Source organism: Pavona decussata, unplaced genomic scaffold (genome assembly GCF_977016875.1).
Source record: "Pavona decussata unplaced genomic scaffold, jaPavDecu1.1 SCAFFOLD_122, whole genome shotgun sequence".
Lineage (NCBI taxonomy): Eukaryota > Metazoa > Cnidaria > Anthozoa > Scleractinia > Agariciidae > Pavona > Pavona decussata.
In genome coordinates this window covers 1047610-1070854 of record NW_028145536.1, presented here as the reverse complement: position 1 = coordinate 1070854, position 23245 = coordinate 1047610, and the positions used below count along the sequence as shown (strand labels likewise).

Genomic DNA, 23245 nt, shown 5'->3' with positions numbered 1-23245 from the left:
GAGGCTAAGTGCAAAAGTGAAAAATTGAATGAAAATTAAATTTGTTTTACATATAAATAAAACTAATTTTCATAATAAAAACTTTGCAGTTAGCCTCGCTTTGATAAAGAGGTTTACAGCAACTCGGAAATAGCCTATTACACGCATTTCGTTTCCTTATTTAGTTTAATAGATTAATAGACGCGTGCAGTTACATCATTGTCATGTAGTACATTACTCAGTCTTTTTAGAATTGTGCAATCTATTGTATCACTAACTTAATCTTATTCGCGTGACATGTGACATATTTCGTGACATTCATTCAATTATAATCTAGTTAATATTTTATCATAGCTATGCAATATTTTTACGTCACGCACGTCAGTTCTTCTTCCCGACACTAACTTAATATAAACTTTATACACAAAAACCCCCCAACAATCACTTAATTATTCGTTTAATAGACGAAAGAAAATAGTATGACAAACAAGAATATAGTATAGACACGAACTAACAAAACATTTATAATGCAAACAGTCAGTACTGCGGGTCGTTAGAAATTCTATTAGCTGGCAGTTTTTTTTTTCTTTTTGGTTGATATATTTGGGTGGTTTTCTTTTACAAAGTGCCGGTTTAGAACGGGGCTCGGTTGCAATTTCGTTACCAAGGTCTTTTCCTCTACCCGTGCCCAGTCTCTCGCTTATGTGGACGGGATGAAGAGAGATCCTGGGAACGAGTTTAGGCTCGGTTCATCAAGTGAGTAAAATGTACTTCAACTATGACATTGTATCCGCTCAATAGCGACTTATCCACTGGATAAAGTTATCCACTATTTAAAAAAACAGGGCCTGAGGTCAAAACAACAGAAAAAGCTCGTTACGACAAAACAAGAGTAACCGCGATCGCTTATTTGATACAGGTGACCGTTTAATAGAGGTCAAAATTACAGTAATTTAATTAATAGTGGTCAAACTTCACTTTATAGAGGCTCAACACTTGACTATGAGGTTCAACGGTTTATGTTTTATAATTGTTAGAGTCCTTTTATCTGCCATTTCGCTTTTACTTAAGCCTGGTTTTCACTAGCAACACAGGCACAAGCACAAGCATCAGAAGTTTATGTCAAGTGAAAACCAACGCGACGCAAGCACAAAAAAGGGAAAAACATTTGATCCTTGTGCTTGAGCTTGTGCCTATGCTTGCGTCGAAGCCGTTTTCATGGTGAAATAAGCATTCCCACGATGCTTGCCCTTGGGCTTGCGTCTATACTTATTTTGCTAGTGAAAACCAAGTTTTAACAATCAATCTGCAAAGGCTTACCCAACACAATTTACAAAGCCTTATCAACTGCCACAGAACAGCAATAAAAAGGGTAAGCACACACAGAAGAGGAACTGTTCCCAGAATGACAACTTCAACAATGCGTAACACCATTAAACAGGCGCGTTGCTGCTTCGAGAGAATCCCGCCATTGAAAGCGAATGCAAATTCAGCCATGTTGACAACCGCCAAAACGAGTAGAGCAGTTAACGAGGCTGTTTCTCCATGATTGACACGGACATCTTTGAATGGCTTTTTCCATATATGGTGTGTAAGGATTAGGGTGCACGCGACAGTCAGACAAACCATCCTAATAAAAGGAAACACGATAAAAGTGTGGAGGCATATCAGCACTAGACGACGACCAATAAGAACACTTTCCCAGTATACAGCTCCAGAACCCTCCCTGTCATCAGGTTTCTTGAAAGGACCATAAATGATACCATGTACTGGATCAGTGATGGATTGCCTTCTGATGGAGCGATCCGCAGGAAGCAAAGACAGCTGCTCACTATTATCAGAACTGTCGCCCATCTCACTGTGGAGAATCCTCTTGCATGAAAGCATCCAACGAACGGCGAACGGCAAGGGAATCAGGCAAGCATACAGAAACCGCTTTGCTGATATTTCTTTTCTGTGGAGTAATTTAGATCCACGATACACAACAAAAACGAACGGAACAATGAAAACACAGATGACAGCACCGCACAGTTTTTGCCACCACTGCCAGCATTGGATGTTGCCATCGTAAAAGAAGCGAGAGCTCGTCTGGATAGTGACACAGTTCAAAGCTTTGAGAGTTGTGGTTGCCAGAGTTGAATAACCCAGCAACAAACAATCGACTGTGGCAGCAAGGTACCGACCAGCAGAAGGAAAAAACGGTGATCGTTTGCGATATTTCCTGAGAGCTCCATGTAGGAGATAAATAATGCCGATACCAAATAAGACAGCAATGACCTGGGAGGCCTGTAGAAACATTTTTGAAGCCACCGTAAGTCCGCAAATTGAGCAAACGAGACCTTTGTCTGAGCTGATAGGCTTGAAATCGAACCAGCCGATTACCGGGACCAATAAGTACTTTTCCATCAAGTGGATCTCGATGTCTGTAAAAACAAAAACTAAGCTGGCAACTTGATAAAAGTAGAAAATTACTTTTATGTATCCACCTCCATCCGATGCCAAGTTGCTAGAAGATTGTCCGCCTTGAATTGATCGTGTCCATGGCAAAAGTTTAATAACATAACACGTGATGCAATTCTTCCAAAGAAGGAATGAGTCAAACACCAAGGTGTAGAACAACGCAAAAGGCCAGAACCAGTAATCTGTGCAGTCTTCACTCGCTCGACATTGTGCAGAGAAAAGTGTTTCTGTGAAATTAGGCTTACAGTGTCCGCACAGGACACCGATGCGGTTTCCAGAACACCCGCTTGAAAGATATGTGTCGTTGTTATATGGGCAGCTGCTGTTTTGATAGGGACAGCAGTAGTCGACTGGACAGTGTTGGAAGTTGACTGATCCACGATCTGACAGTGAAGGAAATCCCCAGGATGTAGGTCTGGCTGCAATGTTACTTGTGCAGTTTCCGCCATATGGACAAGGTCGACATTCTTTTTCATATGGGTCAATACTGTAGAATCCAGCTGAGCATCTTGCGCAAGAGAAAGCGAAGGAATGCGACGTCGGAAAGAAAAATGGCCAAAGTTTAGATGAACAGTTTTCATGAACAATACTTTCAATATAAGAATGGGAGTAGTTCATAAACTTACTCAGTGTTCCAACAGGACATTTAATGACTGAATTGTTGTGGATAGATTGATCACTTGACCCTGTGACTATTAAATACGAATCAATGTCTTGAAATTCCTCGACTGAAAGATTGGTGTTTTCTAGTTTTACAGGTCCTGCACTCCCAACGTATATGAATCCTTGGAAAGGAGGCAACTGTGTTTGATAATGCGAGTTTACTGGCTTACTCTGTGTTAACTCAAAAGATGTGTTGGTGAGCTCAAGACTGGCAGAACCCTCTGCTATGAATAGGTTAGTACCAATGCCTGTCCCGAAATTGTTAAGAAACTGGCAGTTGCTTAGGATGTTTCTTCCGTTATGTAATTCCAATGCAGTGGAATGCGGGTGGTAATTTTTACAAAACCGAACTTTGGTAAACCTGACGATGTTTTTGTAATTCCATTTTTGAGGTTTACACGTAGAAAAGTTCCTTTCGTCATGTGGCATTTGGATGAATACAATCCTTCCTCGTAGATACGTATTGTTTTCAAAAGTAGTGTCCTCTAATGTTATCTGGCTCCGGCCTTCGGCTGACTGATAGAGGAAAAACATTCCAAAGTAATCTCGTACCCAGATCTCCCACGGTCAGGCGGAGGGGAGATCTGGTAAAGTTCGATTTGAGGCCCGGAATACGGGCCTGCCCATCATCCTTTGTCCACCGTGCTGCTCGTAACTGTGATCATTCCTGGTGAGGTTTTCGCTTTCGAGGGTGCTCTTCGGAACGTTCTTTGGTCGAGAGGACAACAAAACTTGAAACTTAAACCAAAACGAAAAAGGCAACAGGAGAGATTGCAATCAACAAGCGCGGTAAATCACTTTTTTACTAAGATTAGTTCCAACCCTTTGTGACCATCTAGACCATCTTTGTAATGAAAACTGTTCCAAGAACAAATCCATCGTAATTGTGCTTTCTCCACTCAAGATCAACGTGCTTATCGACGATCAATTAAAAACACTTAAGTCAACCGGAGTAAGCTGTACCAGTTTTCGCCTTTGATGGTAACTGTATTGAAGATACTGTAATTTACAGGCAGGGAAATGTCACATCATTTTTGTGCACCCCAAGGTAAAGGTAGCAACAGACAGTGCAGAGAGTTTTTGTTGTCGAAGCTTTATCAGAAAAATTTTGTGGTCGTTGTTGTAGATGAGGCACAATAGAGTTACTGATTGGCATCTTGGTGTTAAATTTCGCATTGGAAAGTCAAATGGTTCATGTCATATTTTCATTTGCAAAGTTTCAGAAATTGTGGTCTACCAGTGATACGTAAAAATTATTTCTTCTCTTTGTAGTCTTTCAGCTGATTTGGTCACACAAATTCTCCTTCTTCCATAAGTTAATGGTTTAAATTTCCAAACCAAATGGATTGTGTAAATGCGGCAGGTTTCTTTTACAGGCCAAAGGACACAACTCAAGGTCACTGTAATAATATAATTTTATATGAACCAGCTAAACAGGGCCTCCTCCTACCTACAACAACTGCTATAACACCAGAAATTCTGCCAAGCTTAATTTCCACCGACCACAAGTTAGAACTAACATAGGCAAATTTACTTTTAAGTACTCTGCTTCTGTCATATGGGAAACTGTCCCCATGGCATTGAAAAAAACAAAATCTTTTAACAGGTTTAAGAAACTTTATAAGGCCCACCTGATCTCTTGTCAATCAAATAATATATGTTCTGTTTATTATTAATGATCAAATATAATAGTATGTAACTATCTAATAATAATAATAGAGTTAAAAATAATAATAATAATAATAATAATAATAATAATAATAATAATAATAATAGTAATAATTGTCTGCTTATATTTTGATCTTTGTTGTCGCTGCTGTTGCTGCTGATGATGTGTTGTCCTTTTCCTTTCTTTTTGTTTGTTGTTGTTGTTGTTTGTTTGTTTGTATGTTGTTTTTTTGCTTTTTTTTTGTTTTTATTTATTTATTGTTTTGTTCTTCTTCTTAAGCTTGTCCTGTTTAGATTTCTTGCTCGGTTCAGTATATCTCGAACATACCTTAATACACAAATGTAATTCTCTCTTGTACATCCTAGGCTCTACAAACATTTCCTGCATTTTCTAATATCTCAATAAAGCTCAGTGTCATTTCTTTGTTTACTTAAAAGTAGGTGGTGGTCAGCTAGAAAGCCTTTGCTACTTTGACCACCACACACATTTTATAATTTGTACTGTATTTATTTTTATCTTGTAATCATTTGTTGTAATACTTTTCTTTCTATGTTAATGTTGTGTAAATAGTGTGAAATAAATGAACCATGAACCATCCTAGCCCTAACACCATGCTACTGTCTTGGTTATATACCAGCAAACCAGAAAGACCTGTCCGTGTAAATAGTAGGCGCCCAATTATGTCCAACATTAAAATACCGAGTACACCCTTGCTGTTTTAAAGGGGTTTTTTTTTTCTCAAAAATGGAAGTTTGAATTTCTTTTGGGAAATGGAGGTACCACATCTGGATTTGAGATCTGAAGAATGTTTGGTTACTTGCAACATGTGAGCAAACGGAGCAAGTCCCTATGAGTTTCCCATTAGAGTTTTATTTGGTAGTGATGAGCTTTCCATTTCAGTGGTTCTTGATTCACCTTTATCACATAACACTTGAAAAGTTTTCACCTGAAATTTATGTTAAGTTTAGGGGACATGCCCCCTCGACTGCTTCTTTGATGACAAGTTAATAAAGGTTATAATTTTACACATAGGAGTCCACAGACTCGAAAATTAGAACCACATAATACACAAGTCCAATAATATTTGACTCTTGATATGAAGAACAAAGGTCATTATCTGCATTTGATTTGCAAGGCACAATGAGCTGCTTAAATAATCATTGTTGTACTGAGCATTGCATTATTTGTACATGCATAGAGGATGATACACTAAGAATAATACAAGGTTCTTTATGTCCAAAGCCGCTATCTTGGTGCTTGGGCACTCACCTCTGATGGGATCCTTGATTTCAGCAAAAAAAAAAAATAATAACAATAATAATAGGGAAGGTGTGAAGGTCTTTTGGGCTCATAAAAGTAGCAAATGGCAGATAAATAGAAAAGAAATAAAAAATATTTCCACTATTTGTTTTCCTGTGCATGTCTGTGTGTTCTAATGAACTGTCACCCATTTCTGCAGCAAAACAACAGCTTTCACAGTAAGCTGATCTTCAGTAACCATGAATTCCTAAGTATTCCTTAACCATGGCCTTCCATAGCCAGGAAACAACATTTAATCAAACTGTCAGACACAAACCCACTGCAGAGAAGTGGTGGGGAAAAGAAACTTTGAAAACAGTGTCTGCCTTGGATGAAAATTCCTTGTTGATGCCAATTCCTTGAGCAAAAAAAATTTTCTTGTATTGATATTTGCACCCATGTCAGGTCCTAACTTTTCTTAATATTAAGACCAGCAACACAAAATTATGTTCAAGGACTTTTCACACAAGTACACAAAAAATATCAGAACAGTGAACCTTGAACCTTTAAGCCCCAGTAGTGATCAGTATCAAAATTTCTCCTAATATTTATCAATACACAATCAAGGAGAGGTCATGAGATCACCAGTGGTGAAATTTCTTGATATTTCAACAACTTCCCTATAATGCTACTATGAAAAATGGACATGTAGAGACCAGTAAGGAGAAACTGTATGTTGACACTGAGGCTTAAAGATTAAAAGGTAATAAATACAGAGCCATATTGTTGGTGATTATCGCAGCTTCTTTTATGCTTCGTCCTTCCACCACCCCATGCGTCAAAAAGGGCTTAGTTACTTGAGAATCTCTTTTTATTCAGCCTTCTCATTATCCATTTTCTGGTAATTATATTGTCTTATTCTAATGGAAAGAATAACAACATCCCAGTGAATGACTACAGTTTTTTCTTAATTAATTGCATCTTTGTTCAGGGGGCACAACTTCAGAGTACAGCAAACGAGGAACACTTTCCTCAGTATTCCCTACAGCGAAGATTGTTGTCATGACAACAACAGCAACAGAAAAACAACCAAACTACAATCATACAAAGTTTGAATATGAAAGATTTATGGAGTACTACAAAGGCCCTCCTATCTTAACACAAAGTAATGTTGACCAGTTTGATTACATATTTTCGCCCATAGCAGATGAACTTATCACCACCAATGTCAAAAATTAAGCCTGTCAGCCTATTATTTACTCATCATTAGTACTGTGTGGATTTGGGGGTGCCTTTTTGGGTGGAAAGCTTGGGGATCACCAGTTCTACCTTACTCCCCAAATTCCTCAAAATGCACTTTTGGCTCAGTCTCATTCTCTACAGACTGACAATGAATATTATTTGCCACAATCTTTGGGAATGGGGTTTGATTCTCATTGTGTTGGAAGGATAATAATTTATTCATTTTGGTCTTCCGCAAACCATGGAAAGTTTTTTCCAAGAAAGTGGAAGAGATGGGAAGCCTGCTACATCAAAACTTTACTTTAACAACAATCATATTGGTGCAAATATTGAAGAAATGCAACCCATCATGACAGATTAGTGTAAATACCCCAGAAATCTGTGCAGGGGAAAATTTTTGCTTATAACCACTTTGGTTTTGGCTTTTGTGTGAGAAATGCAGCTGTTGTGATATCTGTTGTCCGAAATGACTGTCATTGCTCTTAATTATGTGTTGAGCTGTGTCCAGCTGTTTTAGCCCTTGAAGATATTCACATCACTGATAGGAACTTTAGGAACTTGCTTCTCCCTAGAAATCAGGTGGAAGAAATTAAGGCAGAGTTAACAAGAAATAAAGGAGAAACTGAGGCCAGTGATAACTATTTGTATCAGAGAATGTGCTAAGGATTAACAATGGAAGTAGTAAATGAAATGTGTTTAGTACTTCAAGGACTCCATACTAATGATAAAACAATGGAGAAATTCCCCTATCTTGAAGAAAAGAACAATGGCAAAAAGATTCTAAAAACTATAAGTGATGTCAAATCCAAAGAGGCATGTCCTCCTTTTAAAACTACTTCTTTTCTAAAGCCTATCACAAGCATAGACCTGCAAAACATTAGGTGGTGCAGACATGTAAACCAATGTCCCCATTTTTATTTTAGAGGAAGGCTAGTTTTATATTTTGGATCCAAATTTTTTTTAACTCAGTAGGTGGGAGAGAGGGGATAAAATTAAACTAACTACACTTACATAAAGAGCCCTTATCGGTTCAGACAAGGTGTTCTCTGTTGTAGTACGGGTTTCATTACTATTATTTTGGCGGTCATAAGTCGGACATTTTTCATTTCTCTTAGCTGAGGGGTGGGAGGGATATTGATCTCACCAGCAGATGGATAATAATATTGTGTGGACACTCTATCAATTTCTCCAAAGTCCTATGAGAGATGTTGTATGGATCTTGAAGGAATAAGCACACTGGTCTGAAAGGACTAATATTATATTATGAAGTCTCTTACTCAAAGTCCAGTTCAATTTATAGAAGGAAAATAGTCTTTTAGCAGAAGACAAAAACTGAAAATATGCTAGCAAATGCGGCGCGCGTGTTCAGGAACTCAAGGTAAAGTATTTTGGGGAAATTAATTTGCGTTTACTAAATAAATAATCATTTTAAAAAAAATCATTTTTTGTCAAGAAATATCAAAAAAAAAAAATATATGACCTACCTCCATTTTATCCCCAAAAGTAAGCAAGCTTATATCCATCGTGTTGGAAAATTGTGTAATTTGGCAAGGCCGTTTGAACCTTACTGCAAACTCTTTTCGGTTAAAGTCGCTGTTGTCTTCCGAAAAAACAATTTCTCACTGTTCTCTCCCCACACAAAGGGCATGTATGTATTAAAACGTCGCATGACAATCTTAATCGGAGCGAAAACTTTTCCGTGTTTTTGTTTCTTCCCCGAACTGAGCGAAAACCAAACACAGAAGGAAAGAGCCAATCACAGAGCAGATTAGAATAAGGCATTGCTTAATTCTGGTAACCAACCAGAAATGGCGTTATATCGAACTTTACCAGATCTCACATTTCGACATTCCCGAACCGACGACTGAGATCGGGGTACGAGATTAATTCCAAAGCACTGTAGGGTAGAATTTAAAAAAGTGTTTCCTCTAAATAGTAATCGTCTCATCTGTAGCGTTTTGATTTTCCCAGAAAATACATTCATTGAAAAATACTCGTTGTTTTCGAAGCACGAGTCTTTCAAGAATAAAGTTGAAAAAGGACCGGGATCAGTTTTAGGTGATCCCAGTATTAAGTAGATTCCGCCGTTGTGGTTCTTGTACTGTAAACCGGTAATGTTCATCTGAGCCGCGTAAACACCCGCCACGATAAATTGAGTCGGCTGTCCTTTTGATAAAAACGGACTAGGCCGAGGCTTCGCATAATTTCCAGAAATAACAGTTCCAATCATTGTGAAATTGAGTATAAAAGAGTAAATAGCAAGGATTTGCCAGTTGTAATAGTAACTTTCGTCCTGTGAATTACCAACAAAAGAAGAATCTACAATCGTAATGTCCAGACAATACCCTCGCGCGAACAACGTCGACGAGCCGCTTGCTGCTTTGTTGGAAATAAAATGAACTTTTCCAAAAGAATGTTATGGTAGCTCTCCTGTTCTGCCGTTAAAAGTGCCAAGACACCCCCATCATAGACTCCGGCAGTGCTGAAATCGGGTTCGTGTAGAACGTTTCCTAGAAACAAGACACTTCGAACTCTCAATGTCATCCTTGACGAGCCCCTAATTAAACAGACGGCATATCCTTTATTTCTGGCATTGTTGTTAGTAAAATTGCTGTCTATGAGCCTTAAAAATAATTCCACGTAATCTTCAAACAATAAGGTGCCACGCACTAATGTAGCACTATTATTAGCGAAAACACATCTGGCAATGGAAACGTTTGCGATGCGTACATCACTTAGAGTAATAGCTCCTCCAATGTTATGTAAAAACGTTCCATCAGTCACATTCATGAAAATTTGCCTCCTTGATGATTCACTTACGCACTGCTTTTTGTTGTAGAATGGCTTTAAGAAGATGTTCTTGTCTCTTCTGTCGCTGTAACGCTTCTTCTTTCGCCTGTTTGTAGAAATTACCGAGCTTGCTAGGATGTTAAGACTCCCTCCATAGAGCGCTGTGTTACTTATGAACGATGTGTTGTCTAATGTGATAAAGCAGCTGGGATATTCAAAGTCTTTGGTTGGTAACAGTACCATAAAAACGGCCTCATCAACTGCTGTTACACTTTTTCTATTGGCAGTGTTGTTTATGAATACAGTGTCATGAACTTCGATCTTGAGCTTACTCCCGACGACACGGATGCATGGAACATCGTTGTTGCTAAAATTGGACTTATTTATTGCCAGAAAAAATCGCTCTTCAAACGACTCAAAATTGATGATAGCCGTAGCGTTTGGGAAAGAAACGGCATTTTTGAAGACACAACTTTCTATATAAAATGTACATTTCTGAACAGTAACATAACTATTAATGAACGTTAGTCCTTTGAGGCGAATGATTACTTTCCCGGAGACGTATCTACCATCAAAAATCATCTGCTTTTGGGAAGAGCACTTGAGAAATACCTCATCTTCGCCAAACCTTTCGAGAGTCAAGCTTCTATTGACGTAAATTCCCTTCGGATATGACGTCATCGACGAACAAGGGTATGGATCACGTAATGTCTCAGTGCCATCGATGTGGATGGTGTCATTCCAATGCGCCTGCGTAATGGCTAGAGCAATTGTCTTACAGGCCATAGGAATCGTCTCTCCACAAGGAGGCGAATCGTTGCCATGATAACGCGAAACATAAATTTCTTTACTGTCAACCACTGCCGAAAAAGAAAGAAAACAAAATTATTAAAAGTGTAATTGTTTCTTGCCCCAACCTTGTGGGACTCCAATATATTTCAGTAATATAAAGGTACTGGACGCTCCTTGTCGGATTTTCACAACTGGAATGTCGGATGGCGCCCATAACCTTCCATAACTGGTGGATCGTTTTCAAGGTTGTTGATTATGTGGATTTAATACGTGTCATTGATTGTTTTATGTTTCAGGGGTAAAATTAATGTCCAGGGCATTCTGAATATTTTCCGGCGTTCGTACATCTCGTGATTATCCAACGAAACCTCTGGAAAGAGCGCCTTTATATTGTAATAAAATGGCCCGGTTTGATGGTCTTTCCTTGTAAAACAAGAAGCTGTTTCCAGCTTATACTCTGGCCATATTTGACTGTGTGGTGCGTAAAGCCTACAATCTTTTAACAGTGATAACCTCCAGCATCGCCAATTCCCCCAAATAGATAGCCTGCGAGCAAGCTCTCTTGGGTGTGGATCCTCTTTCTCCCTCCCGCTCCCCGCCCCCCACCCCCAAGAGAGCTTGCTCGCAGGCTACCAAATAGATAGATACAGAGATATAGTGAGGCAAAAGTAACCACCAGATAGAATTGCATTTCTTGCAATCAGAATGAAATACAGGGGAAAACGACATTTGTCATACGAATGCTTTTTATAATCCCCGGGCTTTAATTCTTACGTTTTCACCTTTCCGGACTATGATGACGATGGGGTACGCTTGAGTTAAAACCTAAACAGGCATGGTGATTAGAACAGAAGTATCGCTGGCTTTACGCCTTTTAATAGAGCTCCAAATGGGGTGAAATGCAAAAAAAGATCAATTTTAGTATTGCCAAATGAAATACCAAGAATTTTTGGCAATAGAATGTAAGCAGGCGAAGTGTACAGAAATACCAACGGACTGAAGCAAGGCGCGTGTGAATATAATTCGAAGGTACTTTTCATCTTAGTTTGTCCATATGTCGTTGACTTTAATTAGACGTAGTTAAACGAAAAATATTGAGCTCAGAGCGCTGATTGTGATCGAAAACAATATATTTATTCACAGGAAATCGGTGACCAAATAGATATTCAATATTGTGCTTCGCGAATTACATGTAAATAAACAGATTACTATTAACAAGAAGAATGTATTTGTATTTTCTTGTGAGTGATGAATTATAATGCTGTTACTGAAAGAATTTTTTATTAACTACATCTGATTTTATAGAGCAAAGGATGTACTTATTACCGCAGTTTAAGCTTGAATAAATGCTATTTCTGGTAGAATTCATGGAATCAGTTCCAACTAGTGTAGATAAATTACTCCGATTCAAGTTGTAGAATTTATGATCAACGACACAGTGGTTATTCAAATCAACTGATCGACTTCCTCAGTGTGCTACGGTTGTTCTCGGAATGCCCACTGAGGAATCTGAGGACTATCGATATCTTTCGAGGAATTTCGGAGGAGGATCGGGGGAAGGGTGGGGAAAGGAGCGGGTGTAGGACGGTAGTAAATTGTTCTAACAGTTACCAGTATCAGCGTTACAGGTATACACGGTCAAACGTTAAAAATAAGAAAATTCTGATAGTTAAGGTTTTTATAGGATGTTACTTACGGAAACTAAAATGACCATTGATACTTAGAGGAATTAAGGATTTAAGTTGTAAGTAGAATATAACGGTAAACCGGTATTAAAAAATTATGTTTTAAAAACTTACTGAACATATCAAAAGAAACCAAAAAAAAAGGCCTTTAAAGATTTTAGTTTCATTTTTTTTTTTTTTTAATTACAGTAGTTTCTTGAGTTTTTACGAGTCAGTGAGCCGCAATGGACCTTTGCGGTTTCAGATCTCCGACTCTCTCCTCCGCAGAGGCTCCGCTGAGAAAAGGGAGTGCAGGCGTAAAATTCCGTGGAAGGCAACGGCGGGAGCCTCTGCCAGAAACCACGCCCAATATGGCTGCGATCCGGGGGAGTCATTTTGTAACTAGGGTGGTGTGCGTACTTATGTCATGAAAATGGCGGGTGTTTGTGAAATTGTCATGTTGCGCGATGTGGGAGATTTACTCACGAAAACTTACCTACATGCTTAGAAATCGGGGAAAGTTTGTTTATCTCATGATGACTGTTTAGAAAACGCTTTTATTTTGCTGTGATGCCTTGAATCATCACTACAAGAATGAAATTCAAGTTTATTATACACGAGCGGCGATCGTGTGGAGATAAAAGAGTGCATGCAAAGAAATGATTTATTGAGGAAACGTCTGCCAGCTGAAACCAAACAAAAACTGTCGATTCGGTCTTAAAAGAGACTAGAGCAAGGACGCTTAATGTTTTAATTAAAGCGTATTTTTTTTCTATACTCCGAAACGACCAAACTTGATATTTTTATCTTGTAAACAAGTTTAATCAGAAGAAGTTTTAATAATCTTTCGGTGATTTAATTAGCATTTAGTTCTCACGGGAAGCTTGTTATGTACTGTGATGAAACAACTGTCTTTAAAATAAGGTTATAAAAGGCCAAAAGGCCTTTCGAGCCTAGAAAAAGCAATTATTTGTTCGTGACTATTGTTGACTTTCACGAAGCGAAATTTACTAAGTCCACTCTCCACAGGTTTCAAGGGGGGCTTCGAATACAAACGATTTTGCTTTTTTCTAGAAATTGTGAAATCTCACCTTAAAATTAACGACCGCAAACTGTAGAGACAAAGTAAATGCTGACTTCCGCCAAGAATGAAACTGTCAAATTTAGAGATGACCGAGAAATCTATCAATGTACAAGAAAACGACAAGGATGTACAAGAAAACGACATGCTTCTGGCAGAGGTTCGCCGCCAAGTCAACCCTCTCAGCTTTTGCGCCTTCACTCACTTCATTCAGCGGATACAAATAACGCCCCATCGAACCTCTGCGGAGGAGAGAGGATCTCCGATTCTTTGAGAATCATTTCCGTCAACACGACAGTTTGGCATAACGTTACCTACTATCGATCAAAACAGGTCGGGGCTGACGGCAGAATGACGTGATACATATTTTTGTGCGTTATCTGGTCAAATAATTAACGTACAAGACTTTGCTTTGTTTCTACAACATGTGAATACAATTTATTCGTTCCGAAAGGGTTGATTGTGCTGATTATAACTGTTATTATAGTGGTTAATCATGATTCAGTAGATGATAAAATGCCCCGGTAATTCTGAATATTTTCCCGCTTTCATCCGGCATCTCGTGATTATCCAACGAAACCTCTGGAAAGAGCGCTTTTGTATTATAATTAAATGGCCTCGTTTGAGGGTCATATATTGTAATATAACATCAACGTAACTCCACAAAGTTTAAGAAGTCTACAGATGTTTTTATGCTTGGAGCAAGTTCGTGCCCTTTGCGTAAAACGCCGTAAAATGTCCCGTAGTATGAGACGTCAATTTCAATCCTTTTGTTAGGTTTAATATGGTCATTCCAGTAATGCCAAAGTATCAGTAAATCTTCGTGAATCGACGTGGAAGGGTCTTTCAACGTGCTATCAGTGTACTAATTTAAAGGAACCCGGAAGCGGGCCCGGTAGTCAGACATGGTGACTATCAAACATTTATCAGTGCTTTGCCACTGTTAGACTACTGTTGTGGAAATCAAAACTTCCATGAGCAAGTATAAGTGCACACACAATACAGCGGAATTAACTGCCGTAAATTGCTTCACCCTTTCTCTGGTAATATTCGCAGTAATGCAAGGATTTTATCAACAAACTTTCGGTTTCACTTACCTTTAAAACAACAAACGCACAAAATGAACGCTAAAATATTGACGGATGTGTCCATTTTTAGGCACGGCAAGTGACTATGATGAACTCAATAAAATTTTTTTAGCGATTTCCATAGAACATCACAACAACCATTGACGGCAACGACACAGTGGTTATTCAAATCAACTGATCGACTTCCTTAGTGTGCTACGGTTGTTCTCGGAGTGCCCAGGAATCTGAGGACTACCAATAACTTTCGAGGAATTTCGGAGGAGGATCGGGGGAAGGGTGGGGAAAGGATGGGCTGTAGGACGGTGGTAAATTGTTCTTACGATTACCGGTATCAGCCTTACAGGTATACACAGTCAAACGTTAAAAATAGGCCAACATTATGACATAAGCATAATATGATTTTATCTCGAGGCCCGTCATAGTTAAGTATTTAGGTGTGCCGTTGCATGGGGCACGGAGCATTGTCAATCATAGAACTTAAGCCAATGAAATGAGGTCAGATCTAATAACACCGAGGTTATAGGCAAGATCAATTTATCTCGTGGTCCTTCTTGCCTTCATTCCCATCCTGTTAAACAGTGATAAACTGTGTTTGCAAGGACCACCGTGACGAAATAAAAGTACCGGATCCTGTAGTGAAGGATCAAATCGGCAAAAAAATTGTAAAGCAAATAATCTAAAAAAAAGAGCAAGGCTGATTTCACGGTCAGGGAACGCAGATTTCCGGTACTGTAGAAGAATTATTTTTCTTGCCCCCTCCCCATGCTCTGGCCTTTCTTTTTAGGCTTTTGTTGCCTTTTAATATGACTCGGCTCTTTGCCGATATTTAATCCCACCTTTGCTTAAGAGATTGTGTGATGTTTATTATATCGATGTTCTTGATGTCGGGTGAAATAAAAGCGTCACTTTGTGGCCAATTTATCCCACATTAGCAGTTATCATTTTATCTTCCGTCAATCTCGTCAGCAAACTAGTGCGATGTCGCGCAGAGCTTCGGGTCCCGTTTCAGTAGAGACACGCGAGTTCGTGATAAAAAGAAAATTCTGAAAGTTAAGGTTTTTATCGGATGTTACTTACGAAAAATAAAATGACAGTTTTTTTACTCGTGAATTACCGCATGCGCAATGAATGAGTTATCGTGACGTGTACGGAATTTCACTCGCTCGTTCGATCGACCAGCTGTAAACTTTATGTTAATTTAATCGGAATTTAATCAAAATCATATATTTTTAATGAGTTTCGTAAAGTGCATGGATTTACCATCATTACGGGACAAAAAACTGAAGGACGTAAAATGGACTCAACGAATAAGTTGGCTTAAATAAAGCACTATCAGGTGCGTTGTCTCCTAACTCCTTCCATTGACCTAACCTACAGTGAAACTAGACGACAACTTCTTATTTTGATGACTGAAAGCCCCGCGTCGAAAGCCGCTCAAGGTCGAAATTGTCGTCCAAGTTAACAGGGAATTTGCGCAAAATGTAAGAAGAAAATACTGTATGGTGGGGAAACGTCTGACGGTGTCTTCTGGTCATTCGCGTTTTCTTTTTGGCTGTCCGAACTACCACAAAATGTTTTGATCTCGTTGGTAAAGGTACCCATCTAAATAAGAGACCAAATATAAATTTACAGATGGTATTTTCTACTGTGCCCAACGCCAGAAAAACTTTAACCTACACAAATTTCTCAACGTTTCCCTGCAAAGTCACTAGCCATGTTCCATTATTCCGAGAAAGGGGTTTAATTTGTAACCCCCGATAGGCGATGCATGCATATGGCTAACGCTTTCGCAGCATCTTACTAGGTCCGTGACATTTTTATTTCCTCCCCACCCCCACCAGAACACGTCTATTTGTGCGCGCGTTTCTGTAACGCAATCTTATTTTTTATCGTAGTGGAAGGTCAACACGATGGTGGCTTATGAAAGACAATTTTTTTTCGGCTGATGGTTGTCCTGACGGACTTTGAAGAGTTCAATTCAGTTTTACGGCTGCGGTGTCTTAGGAGGGTGTTTACATGATACCGGTGCGAATTTCATTCCAGTACGAGTTAACTCCAGTTCCCTCTTGTGGCTCTGTATTCGTTTACATGATACCAGCACAAAATCTCGTACCAGAGCGAGTCATACCGTTACGAGTTCACCCCGGTAACTGTACCGGGGCGAAATTTTCATTCCGGTACGAAAACTCATTCCAATGTCATGTAAACGCGGTACGGCTGTTCGCTCCAGTATGATATCACTTTCCTGGGAGTCCAGAACGAGTAGCGCATGCGCAGTCTTCGATATCCAATCCAATATGGCGTCACCTGGGCGTCACAATCACGTCTGTTGAAGTGAAGCCTCCATTCATGTAAACACGGTATAAAATCACATGTCAAAACAATATCAAACTCGCTCATGGGCAAGTTTTCACACGCAGTAACAAATCATCAAAAATGACGCTGTGACCTACTGAAACTATATCCTGTCATATTTTTGAGGTAAGTGGAGTATTTTTTTAGTAAATCGTTATTTTCATGTTGTTATGCTACAATTGTACTAAGTTCCGGTTCTATTTGCACAACAAGTACTTTCCCTACACTCAAGACCACAGTAAAATCCAAGCCCACACTATTGTAATGCTCCCAAATTTAATTCTTATCCCAAAATTACACACGTTTATTTTCCTAATATAGTTTAGTAGATGCGTGCAGTGACATTATTGGGGTGATGCAGTACATTTCTCAGACTTTACAATTGTGCAATCTGTTTTGTTGTGTCACTAACTTAATCTTATTATCGTAACATGTGATATATTTTTTGACATTCATTTAATTATTTTTCTAATTAACATTTTATCATGCAATGTTTTTACGTCACGCACGTCTGTTCTTCTTCCCGACAGTAACTTAATATAAACTTTATACACAAAAAACCCCTAGCAATCACTACAGCAACGATAAAATAGTATGACAAACAAGAAGATAGTATAGAAACGAACTAAAAAAAAATATTTAAAGTGCAAACAGTCAGTACGGAGGTCGTTAGAAATTCAATTTTTTTTCTCTTTGTCTTATTCATTTGAGTAGTTTTCTTTTACAAAGTGACGATTAAAAACAAGGCTCGGTTGCAACCTCCTTCCTAGGGTCTTCTCCTCTTCCCGTCCCCAGTCTCCCGCTCATGTGGATGGGAAGAGGAGAGATCCTGGGAACGAGTTTAGGGTCGATTCATCAAGCGAGTAAAATGTACTTCAATTATATCATTGTATCAGTTGAATAGCTGAATAAAATTATCCACTCTTTGAACAAACCGGGCCAAATCAAAACAACAGAAACAGCTCGTTCAGACAAAACAAGGGTAGCCGCCTTTGCTTATTTAAAGCAGGTGACCATTTAATTAATAGAGGTCAAACTTCACTTTATAGAGGGTCAACACTTCACTATAAAGTTCAACTGTATATGTTTTATAATTGTTAAAGTCCCTTTATCGGCCATTTCGCTTCTAATTCAGCCTGGTTTCCACTAGCGACGCAAGCATAGGCACAAGCACAAGCATAAGAGCTTTATTTCAAGTGAAACCGAACGCGACGCAAGAAAAAGAAAAGGAAAAACATTTGATCCTTGTGCTTGCGCTTGTGCTTATGCTTGCGTCGAAGCCGTTTTCACGGTGAAATAAGCATTCTCATGATATGCTTGCCCTTGGACTTGCGTCTGTGCTTACGTCGCTAGTGAAAACCAAGTTTTAACAATCAATCTACAAACGCTTACCCAACACAATTTGCAAAGTTTTATCAACTGCCACAGAACAGCAATAAAAAAGATAAGCACACACAGAAAAGGAACTGTTCCCAGAATGATAACTTCAACAACGCGTAACACCATTAAACAGGCGCGTTCCTGCTTCGAGAAAATCCCGCCATTGATAGCCAATGCAAATTCGGCCATGTTGACTACTGCCAAAACGAGTAGAGCTGTTAACGAGGCTGTTTCTCCATGATTGACACGGATATCTTTGAAAGGCTTTTTCCATATATGGTGTGAAAGGATTAAGGCGCACGCGACACTCAGACAAACCATCCTAATGAAAGGAAACACGATAAAAGTGTGGAGGGATATCAGCACTAGACGACGGCCAATAAGAACACTTTCCCAGTACACAGCTCCAGAACCCTCCCTGTCATCAGGTTTCTTGAAAGGACTATAAATGACATCTTGTACTGGACCAGTGATGGATTGCCTTCTGATGGAGCGATCCGCAGGAAGCAATGGCAGCCGCTCACTATTATCATAACTGTCGTCTGTTTCACTGTTGGGAATCTTCTTGCATGAAATCATCCAACGAACGGCGAACGGCAAGGGAATCAGGCAAGCATAGAGAAACAGCTTTGCTGATATTTCTTTTCTGTGGAGTAATTTAGATCCACGAAACAGAACAAAAACAAACGGAACAATGAAAACACAGATGACAACACCGCACAGTTTTTGCCACCACTGCCAACATTGGATGTTGCCATCGTAAAAGAAGCGAGAGCTTGTCTGGATAGGGACACAGTTCAAAGCTTTGAGAGTTGTTGTTGCCAGCGTTGAATAACCCAGTAACAAACAATCGACTGTGGCAGCTAGGTACCGATCAGCAGAAGGAAAGGACGGTGATCGTTTGCGATATTTCCTGAGAGCTCCATGTAGGAGATAAATAATGCCGATACCAAATAAGACAGCAATGACCTGGAAGGCCTGTAGAAACAGTTTTGAAGCCACCGTAAGTCCGCGAATTGGGCAAACCAGACCTTCGTCTGAGCCAATGGGCTTGAAATTGAACCAGCCGATTACTGGGACCAATAAGTACTTTTCCATCAAGTGGATCTCGATGTCTGTAAAAACAAAGACTAAGCTGGCAACTTGATAAAAGTAGAAAATTACTTTTATGTATCCGCCACCATCCGATACCAAGTCGCCAGAAGATTGTCCGCCTTGGGTTGATCGCCTCCATGGTAAAAGTTTCATAACATAACATGTGATGCGATTCTTCCAAAGAAGGAAGAAGGCAAACGCCAAGGTGTAGAACAACGCAACAGGCCAGAACCAGTAATCTGCGCAGCCTTCACTCGCTCGACATTGTGCGGAAAAAAGTGTTTCTGTGAAATTAGGCTTACATTTTCCGCACAGGACACCGATGCGGTTTCCAGCACATCCGCTTGAAAGATAGTTGTCGTTGTTATATGGGCAGCTGATGTTTCGATAGGGACAGCAGTAGTCGACTGGACAGTGTTGGAAGATGACTGATCCACGATCTGACAGTGAAGGAAATCCCCAGAATGTAGGTCTGGCTGCAATCTTACTTGTGCAGTTTCCGCCATATGGACAAGGTCGACATTTTTTTTCATATGGGTCAATACTGTAGAATCCAGCTGAGCATCTTGTGCAAGAGAAAGTAAAGGACTGCGTCTTCGTATTGAATAAGTAACCTTGACAGAGTTCCGTGCCAACAAGATAAGGATGGGAGTAGTTCATAAACTTACTCAGTGTTCCAACAGGACATTGAATGACTGAATTGTTGTCGATAGATGCATTACTTGACCCTGTGACTATTAAATACGAATCAATGTCTTGAAATTCATCAACTGAAAGATTTATGTCCTGTAGTATAATAGGTCCTGCACTGCCAACGTACATGAATCCTCGGAAAGGAGGTAACTGTGTTTTATAATAGGAGTTTACTGGCCAACTTTGTGTTAACTCAAAAGACGTGTTGATGAGCTCAAGACTGGCAGAACCCTCTCCTATGAAAAGGTTAGTACCAATGCCTCTCCCGAAATTGTTACTAAATTGGCAGTCGCTTAGGATGTTTCTTCCGTTATGTAATTCCAATGCAGTGGAATGAGGGTGGTAATTTTTAGAAAGCCGCACTTTGGTAAATCTCACGAAGTTTTTGTAACTCCATTTTGGACTGCTACACGTAAAAATGTCCCTTTTGTCAAGTGGCAATTGGATGAATACAATCCTTCCCGGTAGATTCGTATTGTTGTCAAACGTAGTGTCCTCTAATGTAAGCTGGTTCCGGCCTTCGGCTGATAGATGGAGTAAAAACATTCCGAAGCACTGTAGGGTAGAATTTAAAAAAGTGTTTCCTCTAAATAGTAATCGGCTGATCTGTAGCGTTGTGACTTTCCCAGAAAATACATTCATTGAAAAATGCTCGTTGTTTTCAAAGCACGAGTCTTTCAAGAATAAAGTTGAAAAAAGACCGGGAACAGTTTCAGCTGATCCCAGTTTTAAGTAGATTCCTCCACCGTTGTTGTTCTTGTACTGTAAACCAGTAATGTTCATCTGAGCCACATCAGAACTGCTCACGATAAATTGAATCGGCAGTTCTCTTGAGAAAAGCAAAGTAGGCCGAGGCTTCGCATAATTTCCAGAAATAACAGTTCCAATCATTGTGAAATTGAGTATGTCAGATTCAATTAAAAGGATGACCCAGAGGTAATAGTAACTTTCGCCATGTGAATTACCAACAAAAGAAGAATCTACAATCGTAATATCCAGACGATGCCCTACCACGTACAACGTCGACGAGCCCATTGCTGCTTTGTTGGAAATAAAATGAACTTTTTCCAAAAGAACGTTATGGTAGCCTTCCTCCTCAATTGTGCAAAGCGCTAAGACACCCCCATCACAGACTCCGACGGTCCTGAAATTGTGTTCGTGTAGAATGTTTCCTAGAAACAAAACACTTCGAACTCTCAATGTCATCCTTGACAATCCTTCAAACAATAAGGTGCTACCCACTAATGTAGCACTATTATTGGCAAAAACACATTTAACAATGGAAACGTTTGCGATGCGTACACCACTCAGAGTAATAGCTCTGCCAATATTATTTAAAAACGTTCCATCAGTCACATTCATGAAAATATGCTCCTTTGCTGATTGACTGGTGCACTGTTTGTTATAAAAGAATGACTGTAAAAAGAAACTATTGTCTTTTCTGTCCCTGTGATGTTTCTTTCGCATGTTTGTAGAAATTACCGAGCTTGCTAGGATGTTAAGACTCCCTCCATAGGGCACTGTGTTACTTATGAACGATGTGTTGTCTAATGTGATAAAGCAGCTGGGATATCCAAAGTCTTTGGTTGGTAACAGAACCATAAAAACGGCCTCGTCAACTACTGTTCCATCTTTTCTTTTGGCAGTGTTGTTAATGAATACAGTGTCATGAACTTCGATCTTGAGCTTACTCCCGACGACACGGATGCATGAAACACCATTGTTGCTAAATTTGGACTTAATAATCGCCAGAGAAAATCGCTCTCCAAAGGACTCAAAATTGATGATTGCCGTAGCGTTTGGAAAAGAATCGGTATCTTTGAAGACACACCTTTCTATATACAATGAACATTTCTGAACAGTAACATAACTATTAATGAACGTTAGTCCTTTGAGGCGAATGAGTACTTTCCCGGAGACGTATCTACCATCAAAAATCGTCTGCTTTTGGGAAGAGCACTTGAGAAATACCTCATCTTTACCAAAGCTTTCGAGAATCAAGCTTCCACTGACGTAAATTCCCCCCGGATATGACGTCATCGTCGAACAAGGGTATGGATCACGTGATGTCTCAGTGCCATCGATGTAAATGGTGTCATTCCAATGCGCGTGCGTTGTAGCAAGAGCAATTGTTTTACAGGCCATGTGAATCGTCTTTCCACAAGAAGGCGAATCGTTGCCGTAATAACGCGAAACATAAATTTCTTTACTGTCAACCACTGCGGAAAAAAGAACACAACATTATTGAAACTATAACTTTTTGTTGGGGCTAATTTTGTGGGACTCCAATATATCTTAGTAGTATACAGTTTATATTAATAGGGAACGCTACATGTCGGATTTTTACAACTGGAATGTCAGATGGCGCCCATAAGCTTCCGTTTTAAAGCGAGGCAATTCGTTTTAAGTATTTGAAGTAGTTGTAAGCGCAGTTTAATACGGTTTTTTTAAACAATGAAGGAAATAAATGGTGTTCACGCTTAAAAAAAAAAACGAGGAAGATACCTGAGTCCAGACGAAGAATAACACGAAATTTGCAGACGGAACGGACCTTTGCTACTGAGGAGATTTAAGGAGTTTAAGGTGCAAATAGAATATAACGGTAAACTGGCAAAAGAATATACATATTTTACAAATTACTTGACATATCTAAACGAAAAAAAAGGCCCTAAAAGATGTTAGTTTCATTTTAATAGCGCTTTGCACTAATGACGTCATGAAATTTCAGACCCTCCTCGTGACTCAGACAAACATAGTCCTAACAACTGCCGTTTTCTGAATGGCGGTCAGTTCGCTTCGATATTTGACGGTTCTAACAGACGATGATGGCGTTCCTAGTTCTGTATTTGAAAAAGAACCGAAGGAATATACTGTGGAGCAGCTGAAACCGTGATTAAAGTGGAGAGCCGGATTGAAATTAAGCGGTAAACGCGACGAGCTTGTGGGGCGTGTTAAAGACTGCATAGATAGTGGGAATCACCATACTCTTCATTCGAGCATTTGATGATTGAAAATAGTTCGCGCAAAAGTGCTTAGAGACATTTCTGAGTTACCT

General features: G+C 39.4%; 2 protein-coding genes across 4 annotated transcripts in view; both read right to left on the bottom strand.

Moving 5' to 3' along the window:
• Nucleotides 1–311: 311 nt before the first annotated feature.
• Nucleotides 312–23245, bottom strand: part of LOC146469546 (uncharacterized) — a 28730-nt gene continuing 5796 nt past the window's right edge. For all 3 annotated transcript variants that reach the window (XM_085123180.1, XM_085123181.1, XM_085123179.1), the window contains exons 2-3: nt 18060–22409; nt 312–951 (exon numbers count right to left, since the gene is read on the bottom strand). In XM_085123180.1, coding sequence (XP_084979306.1) covers nt 18364–22409 — 4046 coding nt within the window. In that variant the 3' untranslated portion in view covers nt 312–951; nt 18060–18363. The remainder of the gene's footprint in view (nt 952–18059; nt 22410–23245) is intronic.
• LOC146469547 (uncharacterized) lies at nt 9145–14880 on the bottom strand. Its single transcript, XM_085123186.1, has 2 exons — nt 14677–14880; nt 9145–10902 (listed from the first exon to the last, which is right to left on the bottom strand). Exons 1-2 carry the CDS (start codon nt 14729–14731, stop codon nt 9572–9574), a joined length of 1386 nt encoding a protein of 461 aa, XP_084979312.1. The 5' UTR covers nt 14732–14880; the 3' UTR covers nt 9145–9571.

Coding starts and splice junctions, on each gene's coding strand:
- LOC146469547 (XM_085123186.1), bottom strand. CDS start 14,731: ATGGACACATCCGTCAATATTTTAGCGTTCATTTTGTGCGTTTGTTGT. Junction 10,903..14,676: donor GTGCGTTTGTTGTTTTAAAG/GTAAGTGAAACC, acceptor CTTTTTCGGCAG/TGGTTGACAGTAAAGAAATT.